This window comes from Berghia stephanieae, chromosome 1 (genome assembly GCF_034508935.2).
Source record: "Berghia stephanieae isolate SIO BIC M18660-M18661 chromosome 1, UCSD_Bste_1.3, whole genome shotgun sequence".
Lineage (NCBI taxonomy): Eukaryota > Metazoa > Mollusca > Gastropoda > Nudibranchia > Aeolidiidae > Berghia > Berghia stephanieae.
The window spans coordinates 103,606,054-103,626,152 of record NC_088360.1 but is presented as its reverse complement, the minus strand read 5'-3'; the positions used below and the strand labels follow the sequence as shown (position 1 = coordinate 103,626,152).

At 32.3% G+C, this 20,099-nt stretch overlaps 1 protein-coding gene across 2 annotated transcripts; it reads left to right on the top strand.

Moving 5' to 3' along the window:
• Positions 1-966: 966 nt before the first annotated feature.
• Positions 967-20,099, top strand: LOC144962618 (WD repeat-containing protein 36-like). 2 transcript variants are annotated; one of them, XM_078895708.1, is made up of 21 exons: positions 967-1,082; positions 3,088-3,251; positions 4,232-4,259; positions 5,429-5,529; positions 6,597-6,714; positions 7,830-8,017; positions 8,681-8,813; positions 9,680-9,855; positions 10,563-10,683; positions 11,057-11,206; positions 11,625-11,782; positions 12,324-12,438; positions 13,520-13,685; positions 14,048-14,156; positions 15,023-15,102; positions 15,281-15,495; positions 15,846-16,000; positions 16,501-16,617; positions 17,498-17,582; positions 18,272-18,459; positions 19,083-20,099. In XM_078895708.1, the coding sequence occupies exons 2-21, from the start codon at positions 3,105-3,107 to the stop codon at positions 19,230-19,232; spliced, it is 2,700 nt and encodes an 899-aa protein (XP_078751834.1). In that variant the 5' UTR covers positions 967-1,082; positions 3,088-3,104; the 3' UTR covers positions 19,233-20,099. The 2 variants fall into 2 exon arrangements, with proteins under 2 accessions (XP_078751834.1, XP_078751836.1); XM_078895710.1 differs by lacking the exon at positions 967-1,082 and adding an exon at positions 1,599-1,713.

Genomic DNA, 20,099 nt, shown 5'->3' with positions numbered 1-20,099 from the left:
GTTGGACTTTAATGTGATCTCAAATTGACACACGGAAAGATTGAACTTGGAACCTTATTTTAGTTCACTTTGTTTTTTCGCCTAAGTACTTTAATGTGGCGTCTCGGCGATACAACGTCATGTTTCTTAACAAATCAAGACATGTTGAATTTTGTCCAGAGGCCGGATGAATGATCGCAAAACTCGTGTCTTGTGCGTTGTGTCTCAGGTGAGGTACTTATTAAAAATACTCGACTCGGCGACATACAGTGAAGGATTGATATTGTAAGAGATCTAATGGAAAGAGGATTGTTAACAACAGGCGACGCTTACTTTACGAAATAAGAAATTGGTTCCATAGAACAAGGAGACTCATTGGGCATTGCGAATCTGTTTTGGCCCAGTTTTTACGACTGCCCCGTAAAGCTAAAGCGTCGTAAGCACGAAAATCAGAGAAAACCAACTCTCTCTCTCTCTCTCTCTCTCTCTCTCTCTCTCTCTCTCTCTCTCTCTCTCTCTCTCTCTCTCTCTCTCTCTCTCTCGCTCTCTCTCTCATCATATATATAATATATATATCTATGACATTTTCTATCTTGGTTGTCTTTTTAAAAAAAAAGGCTAAAACACAAAATAAAAAGGGTAAAAAAATCGGTAAAAAAAAAAAGAAAGTAAGTTAGGAATGCCAACAATACAAAGGAAAGAGGAGGGGGCTACAACACGTGGGGTTCCCAGGCGGTCACCAATTCAAGTACTGACCACGCCCGACGTTGCTTGACTTCGGTGATCGGACGAGAACGTGGTATGGTCGTAGACATTTGGAGGGTTGTACTTAATTCTAGACTTGGGTTTTTAAATAAAATGTTATTCTTCCATTTTTTATTCGTTGATAATTCTAAGTCAAACTGTGCTTGAACAGCGTTATCCGTATCATTATACATGTATATCATCAAGCCACTTCTTGTAAACAAAACAAAATATCATGACTTCCGGAGATTGCCATGCGTTTGTAGATCCTACTTTCACTTTCTATTTCTATCATCAATCATCATGTCGAAGTTGTTTATCGTGTCTCTGCTCTGTTGATTTACTTCTAACTAGAAAATGTGAGTAAGAACTTAAGTTTTTAAAATGTTGTTAGTAGCCAGGCTTTAATTTGTTCGTTCTGTTTGTAAGTCAGAAAATATCTACAACAATGAACGATGGGTCTCTCACTCTTGACTGCTGTTTCGACTCCTTACTTACTTCATCTTCTACTCCTAACTCTACAGACTCGGCCTCGGGTTACTCAACTCAAATTACTATTACTCTGTAGTGCTGTAATTTATAGCGCCTGCGATCTGATCTCGCTGTTTAAAACGTTTTTACTTTAGTTTTAAGACAATGTTTGCTCTAGAACAAAATGGGTAAAAAAGCAAAAGACTGATTGAAGTATTCAATGATCAATCAATAATGAATGATAATGACAATAGTTAACATACATTTAAAGAAAGACGGTCACGAGAATAATAGATTGAGTCGTTGAGTGTGTACATTAATTATACCTTGTCTAAACTAAACTCAGTTATCTTAGCAAACTCGTGTTTTAATTATTTTTTTTTTTAATTCTCATATCCTCAAAGTCACAAGTCATAAATATAAGTAGAAGTCAGAAGTACAAGTACAAAGACAAGCTCACTGAAACCATTTCTTCTCATGAATGATTGAGGTGACATAGCTAAAAAAGGAAGTGTCTAAGTAGGTAGTTTGATATTTTTTCAAAAATAAAAATTAATAAGAAGAGACATCCAGAAAGCTATTACTATTACTATTGGGTTAACATTGAACTAAATCACTAAATCTTTACAATCGACACAAATTATTACAAACTCAAACAAAAAGACTGAAATTGAAATCGTTTGTATCGGTTAGTCTCTCGTTCGAGGCTGATGATTAGGAACTTTTGAAGCAAGAAAACGTTGCGCACAAAATAGATCTCCTGTAGGGGTTTACATTTTCGATGATACACTCTTAGTAAAATCAATCATGCACAAATAAAATTTTATACTAATTAAATTCATCATATATGGCAAAATTACTCTAAAAATCAAGGTCCAAATAGTTCTTGTTTGTTCACACAAGCACATCAATTTTGGATAATTAACTTTAACGTGGTTGTTTTATGTAAAATCCATGGCATTTAGTTTAGAAGAGTAGTATTATATTTTGAAAATAAAATGGCATAGCATTGTTTTGTAGCTTTTGGTTGGGTTTTAGAATTTATCACAGGCTCTTTTCTATTCTTTTATTTTCAAGTTCAATTTTCTCAAAGTCAAAGTGACAATTTTGTATCGTTATTTTTATCTATTTTTTAATTTTTATTTATCAATTGATTTCCTTCAAATTTGGTATGAATGATATAGATTTTGATTGTTAATTAATTTTTATTTAAAAAAAAAATTTTTTGGGGTTTTGTAAAATTTAAATTTTTGAAGAATATTTTTGCAAGATTCTCAAACAGTATTTTCAAAAATTCATGAAGAAAAAAAGAAGTTACTGATAAAACCAAAATTGCCTCTGATTAAAAATCAGATATTGCAATGAAATATATGTATGCAAGGTTTCAAATCCATACTTTGAAAAGTCTCTATCAATTTTGAAAATTGCATATCAAAGTACAGGAAATAAATGACAAAAAATATGATATTTCAAGTCAGCTTACCATGCGCATCGATTATATGTATGAGTCAAACTGATAAAAAAAAGTCCTTCAGAGCCATTGGGCCCATAGAGCCGGAGTTTATCCCTGTTTCTAGAGTGTGACACGGACAATAGCAATTGCATGCAACCTTTTGGATAGGACGCTAGTCTATTGCGAAGTACTTTCCACCAGATCTAACTGACCCAGCTACCCAATCACTGTTGGGTGGACTGGGAGGTCAGAAAAAAATCTCTACTGCACCTGGGATCCATTTTGGTCCTTACGGGTGCTCTACCAACTGCTATCGGGACCCCTAAACTGATATTAGCATTAAAACGAAATTGACTTCAGAACCCATCCCTCTCTTATGATAAAATAGTACTTATTCACAGCAAATTGACCAGTTTTTGTATTTTCTCTCTCCACATCAGATTCTTTATTTTTGAAGATGTCTGTAGCCCCTAGCAAGATATTTACCGGTTACAGAGCCCTTGGATATGTCAGTAATCATGTCCCATTGGTCACCAGATACCACCGACGTCATAAGGATCATTATGTGATCACATGTGTGGGCAGAGCTTTTCATCTGTACAATGTAAGGTGGCATTCAGTGGTATAGTCCATTTATATAATATAGTTTATTGTTAGTTGTATGACAATAAAATTTGTATTGTAAACCAAACAAAAAGGCAATTTTTGCTAAATAAATCAATTAATTATGGGATTTGCTTAAAAATATAAATAGCATTTATAAATAATTGTTAATCAAGGACTATGCATGATTTGTCAATCAAAATTTTAATCTCCTTAAAGTGGGTCCTTTAACTGTAGCTCCTTGGTTAAAAGTGCAACACTTCGACTTCAATTATGTCTAAAGTAAACAAAGTTTTGATTCTTATTTATTTAACCAAGCAATGATTGTAGTTTCATTTCTTGGAAAGAACAATGATGACTCTTATCAATAATCAGCTGACCTGACCTCATCGAAAGTGACTTTCCTCATAATTGAAATGTTGCATGAAAGCAATTTAGTGAGAAATCATTTAAAATGGTTGACGGCTTTCTACCTTTTGCATCGCAATCATAATTTGATTTATTATAAACATGATCTGTCTTTTGAGTGATAACTGCAAGTATGTATGTATAGTGAGGTAGTGTTATGTGTAATGCAATTTGTGAGTTTTATTCACTTCAAGCCCTTTTAAATGTTATTTCCATGAGAGTTGTCCATTTTGCAGTGTTTTCTGTGTTGGACCCAACTAAGGGGCACAATGAATGGCAAGCACATTCCCCAAAAATTGAGAGTTTGATGTTAATCTGAACTAGTCAGATCACTTAGAAGTGACCATATATGATCAGGGACAGGAGTTTATTCTGTTTCTTTAGCGTTAAATGGGCAGCAAAAATTTCTTAATACCCTTCGGAATATGGCACTGGTTTATTACAAAGTTTATTCATTTCATCCCATCTTTGAGGCATTTAGAAATTACTTTTCAGTCTTATTTGATTTATATGATATCTACAGGAAACTTCTCAAGCTTCATACATAAAGATTTTTTTATTTTTTCATTCCAGACCAGCAAACTTGGAATAGTTTCAATCAGTAAGTACAGTAAAAATTTGATGACAAGTCAGACATAACTTTTTCATTTGATGTTTATATGATATTTAGTTCATATTGTGCTAATCTTGACATTTTCTTCATTTTAATTATGAGGGCAATTGGCAAGTCCATATAAGATATAAGTTTATGAAAAATAGCCTGTTCATGCCATTCTTGGTGGAGAACAATCTGGCATTTATCTAATTTTTCTTTTTTCAATTGAGGAAGAAATAATGCATAAATAACACAGGTGTTTATTTATAATTTTATGACATGTAATAATGTCTTCTTAAACACGAATCTAAGACAGTCAACCATGACCGTTTTCCAAACCATTAAAAGCACAATTTTCTTTCTTTTTTTCTTTCTTTTGGAGATACATTTCAAACTGTTGCAACTCTAATAAAGTAGGCACATTTTAATTCACAGTGCATTGATAATATCAAATTTCATATTAGCTTGGATAGACTGGTAAAAGATTTGTCTCTTCATGATTTTTTGTTTTTGTTTTGTTTTGTTAGCAAGACTGAAAGTGTCATTCCAAAGTCAACTTTATCATTGCCCAATACATCTTTAAAAAAATCAAATCGTAGAATGTGTTGAGGGCCCCGTCAAAAGATGTCTTATAACCACTTGCAAAGGCTAGAAGAGTGAGGAAGGAATTGACAATGACACTAAAAATCTGAAATAAACTGTTTCTATCGGCTATGTGCTGTTGTGGCATGATACTTGTTTTCGGACAGGAAGGTCCTGGGTTCGAACCTACCTCGAGCATAGTTGCGTCCTTGGAAAAGGCTCTTTAATCACATTCTCTCACTGTATCAGGTGTAAAATGAGTACCTGGTCGTTAACAGTATTGTCTCTTTCTGAAAAAATTGTAATATCGCCTAATAGGCGTCATGCCATCGTGTCACGTCCTACATGTTGTGTTGTTGTTGGCCAGGGACCCCATGTAAAGCACTTTGAGCACATATAGTGGATATTGTGCTATATAAAGTATTTTGGGTTTTTAAAAAAATATATAATTAATGATTGAGGTCAATTAACTTTTCTAAAAGCTGTTCTCTTTTGTTAAATTGGCTTATATTTCAAATTAAAAAAAAATTTTTTTTGCTTTTGTAATTTGCTTTTTACATTTCAAATTCAATTTATTTCCCCTACTTCTTTAGGCGATACTCACCCTGAAGACATTAATGTGATAGCTGTTGACAACAGATACATCTACACTGGTGCTGGTTGTGATGTGTTTGTGATAGAAAGAAACAAAAAGGTTGGTTTGTTTATATAAGGAACAGAATATTACAATTCATTGATATCAATTTTACCGACATTCTTTTTGTCAGACATGCAAAGACATTTTAGGTCAAGGCCTTTATGACACATATGCATTTGTGGAGGGTTACAATTTTATTATGTTATACTTTCTCCTTCCATATTTGAATTTGAAAAGCTTGTTGTTGATGGAATGCGTCGCCTAAATGGTACAAGAATCTGCAAGAATACATAATGCGCATTAGATAGAAATAGAGTTATAAGAAGATTGTAAAAATATTATGACTAAAGATAATAATTGAGACAAAATTAAATTGTAGACCTGTATTTCTGGATTCTCTAATTAATAGAATGGAAAATGTAACGGGGATGGGAGCATCACCCTTGAATCATATACCTATGATGTTCGCATGGGTGTACGATCCGATAGTGATGTCGTTTCTTCTTCTCTTTACTAGCCTATCCTGCTTCTTTGGTTTGTGATTGTATTTTTGACAGGGGATATTTTTTTTTCTGTAAATCTTCTGCCTGTTTGTTCTTGGTTATTTATAATTTAGCTTATGATATCTTTAGGTTATGATTTTGATTTACATTTGTACCATTTTTGTTAGATTGCTTGTTTTTTTGTTTCAGCGGTCTCTCATATAACCTCAATTGTGTTGGAAGAGACCTAAAGCAACAACAAACAAAAAACAAAAATGTAACATTAAAAAATTTGAGCTTCTATATAGGCCAATAAATGTGGTCCAAGCACTTTAGAAGGTGTCCTGGCCAACAGCAACATAGTATGAAGAGTGATGCCTCTAATCAATCAACTTCTACAATTAAAGCAGAAGAGCATTTTACACAAATATCAATGTATTGACTAGAGTTGATCCTTGAAGGATATCTCATCGTTTGACCAAAAATGACCTGAGATCAGTTTGAAAACATTCTTTTATGATTTCTAGAGACATCCATTTTCAGGTTTGAAGTTGCAAGTGTGCTATTTCATTTTGATACTTATCAACTTTCATCATTTCCCCCCCCCCCCCCCCCCCCCCCCCCTATCAATGTTTATGCCAGATAACAAAAACTTTGAAGGGACATAAATCTGAAGTGTGTTTGTTGCTGTCATTTGGCCTCCACTTGATTTCAGTTGATGTGGATGGAGATCTTATTGTCTGGGACACCTTTGGTGATGGTAAGATATTTTCCTATGACTTAAAGACAATCCATTTTTTATAAAATTTATTTTTCTGTTTTGGAAAGATGGTTTTTAATATGATTCTGTTGTTTTTTTTGCAATGGCCAAGCTCGTGGATGGTTTTATTTTTATCTTTCATATATTTTAATTAAAATCTATGTCCCAAATTTGAATAAGCTTAATGTAGAAAGTCTGTCTTATTATATTGATATTGATTTAAGACTCATGGGTCTCAAATCTCCACCATTTAGTTTTATTGGAATTCCACCATTCCAAGTCCTCCGCTATTTTCCTATAAATGAAAACATTGTAGAACTTTTTTAATTCCTTTGAGGAAGAAGACAATGGCAAAGGAAGGAAATCAGAGGAAGCAAAGAATTTGCAATACTCTAGTTGAGGAAAACATTTCTGAAGTTTGTTATAAGCTTTGATAACAATGTCCTGCCTCTAATAAAGAAATTTGTTTGTCTCGTGGAGTCAAGAGAACCTCTGATATTTGTTTCATTTGAGATTCGGGAATAACTTTTAACAAATATTTTTAGTCAATTTGTAACTCCAGAGTCACTGCAGATTGCCATGAAGAAAGGTCTATCCAATGTTAAAGTTGATGAGTTAAATTTTCTGAAGAGTGATTGAATGTTTGTTAATGAGGAAGCTAATAATTTTATATGAAAGACACCTTTGAGTCATCATGTCTTGAACATGCTCAAATATGCTTTGCGGCCTGTGCTTAGACAAAGATCTGAAAAATTGTGTAAGAGACAGTGCCAGAGAAAGCAAGAAAGGAAAAAAAAAAAAAAAAGGAAAATGCCAATCCTGCTTTTGGGATGATTTTTTTGGGGTTTTTTTTTTTTTGCTTTGTCTGGCACTGTTTCATAAATACTTTTTCACATCTTTATCTTACACCAGTGCCTTCTCCCTAATTTGTCACTTTGGACTGTTCTTAGTTACCTCAGGAGAAAATGCCATTGGACAAGAAGTTTTTTTTCCAAGGATTTTATTAGTAAAATATCATTTTATAACACCACGTTGCGTTTGACGAAATAAAGTTCGATGTATATCATATCTGAAATCAATTTCCGAATTTTTATTTTTTTATCATTATCATCCAGAACTATACCTGCAAGTCAAGTTTGACCCCAAATCTTTCTGCATAACGGCCATTGCTCACCCCCACACTTACAAAAACAAAATATTGCTTGGAAGTCAACAGGGATCCTTACAGCTGTGGAATATAAAGTCAAATAAACTAATTTACACCTTTGACGGCTGGGGAGCTGGGGTGACAGCGATAGCACAGGTCCTGTCTGTTTGATCATAATTATCTTTATTGTTCTTATATCTTGAGTTTATGGTACGGTTGTTAGGCTCCTGGACTCAAGAGGGTATACAGGGTGATTCAACTAAATTTGCACACTTCTTAGATACCAAATTGCTATTCTTACATTAGCTTGAAATATTTGCACATAGCTGGTCATATATAACGTTCACATTCACGTTCTACTGAATCTTCCTGCACAATCACACTTGTGTATACTATTATGTAAAAATAGTTAAGAACTAAAATTATCTGCTCCAACTGCAGAAATACACTTAAAAAAGCAAAGTTTGGTGCTAGAGTACATATTTTCCAGACTTTGAAAAGTTTTAGAATCCTTCTGAGGTTAATTTATAAACGTACTTATAATGACTTCTCTTTTTTTATCTTGGGAATAGGAAATTTTGAAATTCAAATAGGCAGGTTTGTCAATTAATTTTTAAAAAATCAAGTCTGTTGGAAAACTTTTGAAAATGGTCTGAAATAATTGTTTTTGTTTCTCCTTTTGGAAAGTAAAATGGAACATTCATGTCTTAGTGTCATCATTTATGATAAAGCATTAAGGATTATTGAGAAATTTATTAAAGAGTAGTATCCTTTTTAAAATGTAGTTGGATATTTCATGTTTTATTACTTGTATTACAGTCAACAGCAGTAGATGTGATGGCCATAGGGTTGAGTGATGGGCAAGTCATCCTTCACAATCTCAGTTTGGATAAAACTGTTTTAAAGTTCAAGCAAGTTTATGGACCAGTAACAAATATTGGATTTAGAACAGGTGAGTAATATGCATTTTTATGAGTGTTTAAATTGAATGTTTAGAATTAATGTTTTAAGAGGTTGGAACAAATCCAAACTTGTATTCATCAAGACCCGAGCCAAATCCAATTGGTACTAGATACATCCACGCTTCAGGAGAAGTGACCCAATCAGACTTCTAAATAGAAAAGATTAAGTCACAGTTTTCAGAATTTGATCAGGACAGTTTCCTGAAACACCACATGAACAAGATGTTCAAATTAGGAGAAACAGGCATGTATGATTGCTGTGATGGAGGAGAAGATGAGCACCATATACTCCAGATCTGCCCAAAGTATGCAACAGCAAGAGATGATTTTTTAGCATGCTACTACACCTCTGCAAACTAAACTTTATGAGCCCTTGACAGAGCTGAGGAATGAAATGGTATTCCTTCACCAACTAGACCTTCAATCTTGAAGACAGTATTTGGTTGAATGAAGAATAAGAAAAAGAAATATACATATCAGGAGGATGCGTTTTTGAAACTTTATAGACCTTGTTGGATTGGGCCCGAACCTGACTTTATATAATATGAACATTTTCATGAATGAGCAATTACTCTGGTGTGAAACTCGCAACAGAGTTGCTTCTCTTGAAAATGAAAAAATGAGCTGCTTTAAACTTTTATGTAATTGTAGATTTTATGATTTGGCAGAAATGAAGTTTTTCAAATAAATGGTTGTATGATATGTATTCTAAGATAGTTGTTCTTTTTCAAGTATGCATGAATATGAAACTTGTTTTGTTTTTTGCTAAGATAGGTAAGAATTCTTACAGTTTGAATTTAATAAAAGAATTTATATAAAATAAAATGTTTTTCATTTTTTTTCTCTCTGCCATAAGATGGTCATCCAATTATGGTGACTGGAAGTACTGCAGGCCACATCGCCCTGTGGGATTTAGAGAACAGGAAACTACACAGTTATTTGGAAGGTGCCCATCAGTCGTCAGTGACAGGGCTTGAATGTTTGCCATCTGAGCCTCTTATGATAACATCAGCAGCTGACAACAGCCTTAAGGTATGTAGTCCTTCATAGAAATTAGTGCCCATTAAATATTACAAAGCAGCTGTTAAGAAGTTAATATGACACTTTTCCTAACTTAGATATCACATTTTTATATTGATTCAGTTGTTGAAATTTTGAAATACATTCCTAATCTAGGTGGTCAAATGTCGTTAAACATCTTCAATTAATTCAATTGTAGCGGTATTGAAGTGATGATGTTATATTGAATGAGGGTCAGGTCTCCTATGTGTATAAATTAATCAAATGTCCCCTCGTTCTGAGATGGGATTGAAATTCCAAAATGGTATTTACAACTAAATGAACCAAATTTCAAGTTAGGAATGAAACTACTTGTCTTGAAATACGAAAGATGAGAGTTTGTGCTGCAAAAAGTGCTCATGGACTCAGTGAATCTGGTATTGCTTTGCAAGATGTGATCAGCTGACAGTTTTGAACTGAACCATTAATGTGGGGCACATGGGTTGATATGAAAAAATGATAAAACCATTAGGTGTGCTTTACCATTATTACAGTAAATGATTTTGAGAAGTGATTGATTTCAGTTAAAAGACACCAAATTATTTCTGCAACAGATAAGGTTGATTACCTGTAAAATTCATCTTTCTCATTTCAAACTCCACTTCTTATCGACAATTCAGTTTTCACACTTAAATTTATTGTATAAAAATTGATATAATTGGACTGTATTTATCTCTTAGGTTTGGATATTTGATTTGCCTGATGCAGGAGCCAGGCTTTTACATCTACGTGAGGGACATAGTGGACCCCCAACTCATTTAAGATTTTATGGCCAAGATGGATCAAACATCATTTCATCAGGTATCTCCTACTGCTTGTGCTTTTCTTTAACAGTTACCATATTTCTAATCTAAACAGAATTCTTTTTTTTTTTTTCAGATCCAGATCACTTGACCTGTGCTCAGAGTTCAAAACATATTAACTTATTCCACTCAAGCCCTTTACCTCCGTGCTGTCTGCTTGTCCCAGAAATTTTTGGTCCCTTTTAAAATTGAAAAAATGAATATAACCATTAGTCAATATGAAAGAAAATTGCCTTTCATGGTTATGGCATCCCCTTCTTGTGATCATGTTAAACAAATCATTTTGTCTTTGATGAACCAGTGCTTTATTGTATATGTTATTGATATTCAATTGTCACCATCACACATTCTCTTTATTATTTTTCTAACAGGACAAGACTGTACAGTTCGCTCATTTTCTACAGTACATGATAAACACAATAAAAGTTTAGGCAGGGCATCTTATAATAAGAGGGAAACCAAGAAGAATGGGCTACGGTTTGACAAGCATCAGATGCCTCCTGTGGTCAGATTTGTTGCTGGTAAGAAACATTTGGATTGTATATTGATGTAATTTGGTTTTAGAAGTTTAAGAGGAGCTTACAATATAAGATTTTTAGGAGATATCGTGGGCTAGATTGTAAATTTATTTTTTTTACTGATTATATAATTTATATGATTTCTGTTTTTGTGAAGTCTGTTACCACACAGTTGAAGAATGACCATACTGGTACTGGTACGGATACATATGTCAGAGCTGTGGCCAAATGAAAATGAATTGCCTCCACTTTTATTATTATTATTATTATTATTATTATTATTATTATTATTATTATTATTATTATTATTATTATTATTATTATAATTATTATTATTATTATTATTGATCCTTTTCTTCTCTGCAATAAATCATACATGGTTTACTGAATGATAAGGCAGCAATCATATTTATCCAAACAGAACCTTGTAGACAGAGTGACTGGGACAACATTCTGGCTTGTCACAGATCATTGAACATGGTGACATCTTGGAGTTATGGACGATCAACAATGGGGAAGCACAAGTACAAACATGAAAGATTTAAGAAAGATGTTTCCATGCATGAAGCTGCTGCCACGGTATGTTGTTTGTCTGCAAATTAGTAATTTGCACGCCTCTTGCATTGTTTCTCTCCTTACTCTTCTTTTTTATTTTTTTATATTTTTAGTAATTAAAAAAAAATTTTTGGTGTGTTTAAGAGTGTGTTATGTAAATTTATAAATAAGGAAATTTATCGTGTTATGTTATGAAGTGAATCGTTAAACTTTGAAATTTGATATGTAAACACTATGGCTATTGAATTGTTATGTTTGTAATTTATAAAGTTTATGTATTATAGTAATGGTGGATATAACGTATTTGTATGTTTTTTTTCCCAAGAATCATTAGATTTTTGCTATTCTCCTTGTCTACCCTGGTTGTGTCTTTAAATAGATCTAGCAGAAATTATTCTGCTGTAGCGTCCTATTCAAAAAGTAGAAAGAAATTATTACTGTCCGCTTAACATCTGAAGAACTGAAATTAACTCTTAACTCCATGAGGGCTCGAATGCTTAAGATTTTCTATGTGCCTCATAATCATTTGTATTTAGGTTCCTTTTTGGTTTAACTCACTGTTTAGGCTGTTGAAATAACTGCTTGTGGTAACTTTGGGCTGATTGGCTACAGTTCAGGTGAAGTGGACATGTACAACATGCAATCTGGTCTACACAGAGGAACTTTTGGAGAACGCCGTGGTAAGTCATTCATTATTTCTCCTCTTTTTAAATGTGCGGTATTGAACTTATTTTGATGATGTTAAAATTTCACTGATAGCAAGGCTGCTGATTTTCCATACATTTACAGAATTCAGTATGTTAAAAAAACCTTTGTATGTATATTTTCCAATCACTTGGCAAACAAACTTGAGTGCAGTGTTTAGGGGCTGGTCAATATTTTCAGATAAAAGTTAAGTTAAAAAATGTTACTCCTGAATTAGCAACCTTGGATAAGTTATTTATTTGAAATAAACTCTTGTTAGAGTTGCTGTTATGGTCCAGTATGTATTCAACCAACTTTTGTGGATAAAATAAAAGAAGTCCATGAAAAAAATACAGAGGATTCATACATCTTTATTGCAGCAAGATTAAAATACACGTCAAACCTAAATTGTGTAAACTTTGATTTAAAGCATTACACACATTGAAGTGTTCACATCTTTTTTTTAAAACAAGCTCAAATTTGTATTTTATCTAATTAGTGTCTCTGCGGCTTAGTCAGGAGAGTATCCACTCATGACTGCTTAAAATCAGTCAGATTATTTTTGGTTCCTTTGTTCTCCCCTCTTGCCAAGCAGTGATTGGGTAGATTGTGAAATGTTAGATTTTGTTGGAGGCTTTTTGCTATAAATCAGTATTCTGTTCAAAAGAATATTAGGTGTTTTTATTGCCAGCAATTGCGGGTACTTGTGTATAATTTTAATTGCTCACATGGGTAAAACATGGTTGCTATTCAGTTTTTTTGTTGTTGTTGAATTCTGTTAATTTAGATTTAGTTTGTTAAATTTGAATTTCACCAAGAAACTGTATTGTGGAATGAAAAAAAAATAATTATAAATAAATAAATGAGGATCATGAAGACTATAAATCATTTTAGGAAATCGATTGTAGTTTCTTGAATGCAAGTTTGTTAGATATGAACTGAATTGTATTTTTTTATATACACTAGCTGGAAAAGTTTGACATTGTCATTATAGTGCATTTCATTAGTTCCACATGATGTGTCTGTTTAAGAATTAACTTTTTTGAAAAATAAATTGCATTCATTAACTTTTTGCAGCTCACAATCACAGTGTAAGGGGCATTGCATGCGATGCACTCAATCAGAAAGTCATCACTGCTGGGGCAGACGGCTGTGTTAAATTTTGGAGGTTCAAACAGAAGGAACTTTTAGGGGAATTGAAATTGGATGCTTTTATTTCACAAATTTATCTTCACAGAGAAAGGTAAAAGTATAGGTCGAATATTAATTGTACAATCCTTCAATACTGTTATTATCTATTTTTAGAAATTCACTAAAATAATTAAAAGTCTGTAAAAAAATTATATCATTTCACCTTTTCAAGAAATTTGAGAGAATAGTTTGTTCTTTGTTCGCTTTAAATATATGTTTCACTCTCTGGATCGGCACCATGTAAAGCTGGTATATAAATCATAGTCCACTGAACTCTATAAACTGTAATTATAATAATAGTGAGAGATCTGATGTCCCCCTTGAGTCAACATTTTCAGTATTAAGAGACAAATTTTAATTGATTGAAATTTACAGTTAACATTTTTTGTTTTTTCTTCTCTTCTTTTTTTCTAGTTCAATGTTAGCTGTAGCCCTAGATGATTTCACCATCTCGGTTGTTGATATTGACAATGGAAAGCAAGTCAGACACTTCAAGGGCCATTCTGGTGCCATCACTGATATGGTAAGTGTTTACGTTATTAGCAAAGAAGAAAATAATATCACTAGAGAACTTTTTGTCCAGTTGTCAGTTTACACCATTGTGCAGTCTTTGTCAACCACCCATTTTTCTTAGTTCTTGTTTTGCTTCACATGGACATTTTGAAAGGAGGCCATATTCTTTTAAAATATCTTAGTAAAAATAATTTTGAGAAAGCTGTCTTGTCAACAAAGAATAAAGCATATTGACAATTAAAGAAAAGTTGCATTTGTCATAAATTGACCTGACAGACACTGATGTGAATTCAGTATTGAATCAAAATTAAACATTCTGTTAATGTGTGTTTAATATAGGGAAAAAAATTACAATCTTGGAAATTTTAATTTCTCTTGGTTTTCCCTCAGATTGTTTTTTTGGGGTTTTTTTTAAAATAATTATTTTTAGATTAAGAACTTCAAGGGGGAAGTAGGGCTATTTTAATTCAAATGCCGCAATTTCTACACATTTTTTTCTATCATTATTTCATTAACAATGACAAAGATTATGAATGATCTGATAATAAATTATTTACCTAATTCAGATTTAATTCGTTTACAATATGAGTTTTCATATCCAGATCTGCCCATCTGAAAATTTAAAAATTCGTAGTTTTAATGGGATTAAAAATAGCCGTCGCTATCGTTCACTTTAAAAATCAACTTGCCCTCTTCAAAGTCCTTATAATTATGCAATCTGGTATAAACTTCACTTTTGAATAAATTTTAATGACTTAGAGACGGTCATTAATTTATTAAATTGGAGCCAAACATTATAATTCAACAAAGTTCTCATAGTACTAGGCAGGTCTGCTTATCACTTCACTCCAAAATTACATAATTTTCCATTTTCAGACATTCAACTCTGATGGCAGGTGGTTGATTACAAGTGCTATGGATTGTACTGTTCGAACCTGGAATCTACCAACTGGCAGGTAATGCTTTTTATTCTATGCATTTTAAATCTATGGTGAAATTTAGATTGATAGTCTCTTGTTTTTTTTATAGTTATAATAATAATAGCTCTATGAGAAATTGCAGCTGTCTGTTGTCTTCTAACAATAAAACCAAAACTTAAAGGATATTTGTTCTACTTTTCTTCCCATTATTCAGGTTGATTGATGTGTTCATGGTGCAGTCAGCAGCCACTTCTGTCTCCATGTCCCCTTGTAGTAACTTCCTGGCCACATCCCATGTGGGAGAGAATGGCATTTACTTGTGGTCCAACCGTACTCTTTACACTTATGTGTCCTTGACCCCTCTCCCTGACGATTACCAACCTATTATGGCAGAACTACCAAAAACTACTGTCCCTGGAGAAGCTAAAGGTTGGTTTTTCTTAAATTTTGCAAGATGTGTTTATTTAGTTTATTTGTTTTAGTTTTCAAGTGATCTCTGTATTTTAATATTTTTTTTTTTTAATTTTCATCATCGGAAGCATCAATTCTTAATTGCCCAGAAAGATGATGAGACTTTCATTTTATTACAGGAAAAGGAAACCATGAAACTGATTTGAAGTAAATGGCATTAAGCTAAGAAAGTTATATGATTCAATCTTTATTATTGGTTCGCTCAAAGTGTGTGGGTATGTATGTGATTTGTTGTTTCTTGGATCAATTTTTTTCCCCATTAAAAAAAAATATATATTTACATTCATGTTAAAATATTCACACCCCAGAGTCCTTGGACAGTTTTGAAGTAGATAGAGATGGAGACAAAGAGGACGTAGAGGGAGATTACAAATCCACTGAACAGATTTCTGATGAACTCATCACTTTGTCTTTGCTACCGACATCCAGGTGGCTCAATTTACTCAATCTAGACATCATTAAGGTAATTACAATTTAAAATATCTTAAGTGCAGTCTGAAAATCTAGTTTTACCTTTATGCCAATACTTTGTTCTTCATGTTACCTGTTTTTTGGGGTTTTTTTTTTTTTTTTTTTTGTTTTAATTTACATTTGCGTGTGGACGCATTTCTCTTTAATTATTTGTTGTACTTAAAATTTATAAAAATATTAATTTGAACATTCACAAATTTTTATACCAGTTTAATTGGCTCAATATCTACTTATATATCAATTTATTTATAGTTTTTATATTATTTCATTTAATTTTTTTATTCTTATTTTTTTTATGTTGTTGAGGAATTCAAAATGCAAAGAAGTAGAAAACTTTTGTTTGCAGGCTCTCGTATATTATTTCTTAAAAACATTGATTTTCACTGTAATTTCCAATGGTTGTGTTATTTCTATCTAAGTAATTGTCATTGCTTTAGTTTTGATTTTATAAGAACTCAACCATTCAAATGAACTCTACTCAATTCAATCCAGATGAGGAACAAGCCTAAAGAACCACCCAAAGCCCCCAAATCTGCTCCATTCTTCCTGCCTACAGTGTTAGGATTGGAATCAAAGTTTGATTTCACTGGTGTGCTGGAAGAGGATGAGGTTGGTGTTTTATTTGAGAAAGATACATGTTGTTGATACTCATCGAACAAGTTCTCATAATTCTTGATTTGATAGAGGTTTGCATACTCAGTTTCATTTTGTAAGCTGTTCCACAATTGTGGTACTCATATATTTTAACTATATTTTCTACAATTCAATTTTACCCTTAGTTGAAAAACGTTCCTATTGTTCCCTCTTGTATCATATCTAGACAGCTTGATAGACTCAATTTAAAAAAAAAAAGGTTCCAGCTTCTATATTATAAAAGTCAGAGCATCTAACAATACACAGCTTTTTAAAAAATAAATTAAATGTCCAAGTATAAATTAAATGTCATTTTTTCAGGCAGAATTATGTTAAAAGCACCCAAATTGAATATTAGCCTTTTGGTGTGAAAATCTTTTTTCCCTTGAAGGACGTAAGTTATACAATGCCCTTGCCAACACTTCAGGGATCAGCAAATAATAATCATTGTGATTGCATGCCAATCATTAATAGTTAATGCTAATAGTAGGACACGTCCTTTTCTCATAGTTTCTTAATCAATTTTTTTTGTATCATGTATTGTACAATGTAAAGCACATTGAATATATAAGTATGATAATTGTTGTTGTTGTTATTATTATTATTATTATTATTATTATATTATTATTATTATTATTATTATTATTATTATTATATATTATCATTATTGTTGTTATTATTATTACTATTATTTTTATTATTATTATAATTATTATTATTATTATTATTATTATTATTTATTATTATTATTATTATTATTATTATTATTATTATTATTATTATTATTATTATCATGATCATTATCATCATCATTATTATTATTATTATTATTATAATTTTTATTGTTATTATCCAGGACTCGTCTCACATAAAACGCCCCACTATTGGAGCCTTGTCAGATTTGGCCATAGCTCTCACCAATGCACATAAAATCTCTGAGTGTAAGTGTCTCTAATCTGCCTCATAAAGAATTTGATATCATATATTTATTTGTCAATTGTGTAAATTGCCTTATGCAACACGTCAAAACATTGTTTAAACAATATTGAAACTCTCATATTCATATGAATGGACATTGATTGCACAAATTTCCATTCATATAGAAAACTCGAGAGAGTTAATATGATATGATGACGTCACATCTGAGAGATATACAGTTTTCATTTAAAATGTGAGAGTGATAAAATTTCATCTTATTAGAAGTGCATGATCAGTTTTTATATGAATTTACGTTGGATGGGATCTTTTGTCCTCCCATGGTGGGCAGGAGTCATATCTGTTTTCCAACTTGCTTTCTGTTTTTGTCTTGGAATTACTTTATTTGGATTGGTCCTGGCCTTGGCTGGAATCCTTTGTCTGTGAGGGAAAAAGTCCAATGTATAATGTTAGTTTTTGGAGAACTTTTTTTTTCTTTTTCTTCCTTTTAAATCGTCTCTCTGTTATGATCTTTATATTTCTGTTTTGATATATTTTCAAGCGTTTGAGTGTGTTCCTTTTAGTGGGAACCAAAAATCTAGAATCTTTTCACTATCAAATTTTCTTCCTTTTTACTGGCACTGAAATGACCTAAATGTGTCGCAGACACCGTAAAACCTTAAAAACATAACATTTTTAAAATTGATTATTCCAGATTCCAAGGTCTTGATAACCTTGAAGGAGATGAGCCCATCAGCCATCGATACTGCCATCAGAACGCTCTGTCCAGAGGATGGGGGGAGTGATGAAGTGCTAGAGTATTTCATTGAATTCATCAGGGAAACGCTGAAAACAAATAAAGACTTTGAACTGGCTCATTCATATCTTGCATTGTTTATCAAGGTTGGTAGCTTTAAGTTTTAGACTGAAAAATATATAACTATAAATATGATGGATGCTTATCTGGTCAGAAATTTTAAAAGTTTGCAGATGTCTCCTGGAATTTGAAACTATAACTTTTAACTTCAAAGGTGAGCCTTAATGAGATCTGAAATTTGAAATGGGATCAGGATACTCCCATAAATATCACAGAGGTCATTGATTGGTTGCATCCTAATGACATGATATCTATAATTTTGCTGTCAGTAAATTAGGTCAATATATGGCAAAATATAAAATCACATTTTAAAAATTCGTTCTGACCTATTTTTAAAAGCGTTTAATTTAGCATTGCGTAACGAACCTTTGCTATGTTGAATAACCAAATTACTTGATTCCATAACGAATATTATTTATGTATTTATTTATTGCCTTCTTTATTGAAGCTTCCACCTGTGTTAAATTGTTAATCCTTACACCACAGATAATTGCTGCAATTCTGACAAGTTTATTTTTTATACTGCATGTTGTAATGATCTGTGAAATTTGTTAGCAGTTTATAACGTTTGTTCATATTCTTTAGGCATAAGCAATCTTTCTAACTAATGAATTTAACTACAATCTTGGCCTCTTTTATCATTATGCAGGTTCACGGAGAGGAAATAGCAAGCAAGCCACACTTGTCCAATGCACTGGAGCTTCTCATGGACTCTCAGTTTCATTCATGGAATCGAGTCCAGACCTTGATGCAAAAGTCAATGGGATTGGTGAACTACCTGCAGTCTGCTACCATTTGATGTCAGTAACGCAGGATTTGTTATCAGTTGTTGCTTTATTATAAAAATACTGAATGTGGTGTGGATTGTGTAAAACATGAAAGAAAAAACCCCCAGAGGTATCGTAAAGAGAGACCTGGACCGATATTGATGATACATAAATATATGAGTCAGTGCGAAAAGGTTGTTTTCGTAAGAGTTGCCTCAAAAATACCCCATTACTTAGCTATTTGTAAAAACTTAGGAAGATATTCATTATCAACAGTTTCCTTTGGTCAAATAATGAAAAATAAACCCTCCAAAAACTGGCGAACTAGCATCAAAAATAAACCAGAAAAAGATGGACATAATTGATACTACATATGGCCACAATTTTTCTACTCTTAAAAAAAGCTAGGCCATCAGTGTTTTTATTTTTTATTATTTACATTTTAAGTATTTAATCCTGGTGATAACAAATATTTGCCTTAGTTTTTCCTAAAAACTAAATATTGGAGTATTTTTGTACCTGTTTGGCACAGCCTCATATATTTTCTCATTTCTCAAAACAGTAATTTATTGCTGTGAATTAGTTGCCGAAAAGGGATTTTAAAGTTAAAATGATCAAAAAGTAAACATTTTTCGTTTTGTCAATATAAGAAATCATATTCATTCTCCCCAGTCAAACATACACACTTACACCAAATCTCATATTTTTTAACTAAAAGTTTTCAATTTTTAGCATCTAAATCCCCCTGGCACAATACTGTATTTGAGACGATTATTTTGGTGAGAGAATGAAGAAAAAATAGTGGGAGTGTGTTAGTTATGGTTTTATGTATCCATGGATTTTGCTGCACATGGAATTCCATGAAATATATATATACAATAAAGCTCTTAAAATATGTA

Coding starts and splice junctions, on each gene's coding strand:
- LOC144962618 (XM_078895708.1), top strand. CDS start 3,105: ATGTCTGTAGCCCCTAGCAAGATATTTACCGGTTACAGAGCCCTTGGA. Junction 9,856..10,562: donor CAGCTGACAACAGCCTTAAG/GTATGTAGTCCT, acceptor TTTATCTCTTAG/GTTTGGATATTTGATTTGCC. Junction 16,001..16,500: donor TCAATCTAGACATCATTAAG/GTAATTACAATT, acceptor AATTCAATCCAG/ATGAGGAACAAGCCTAAAGA.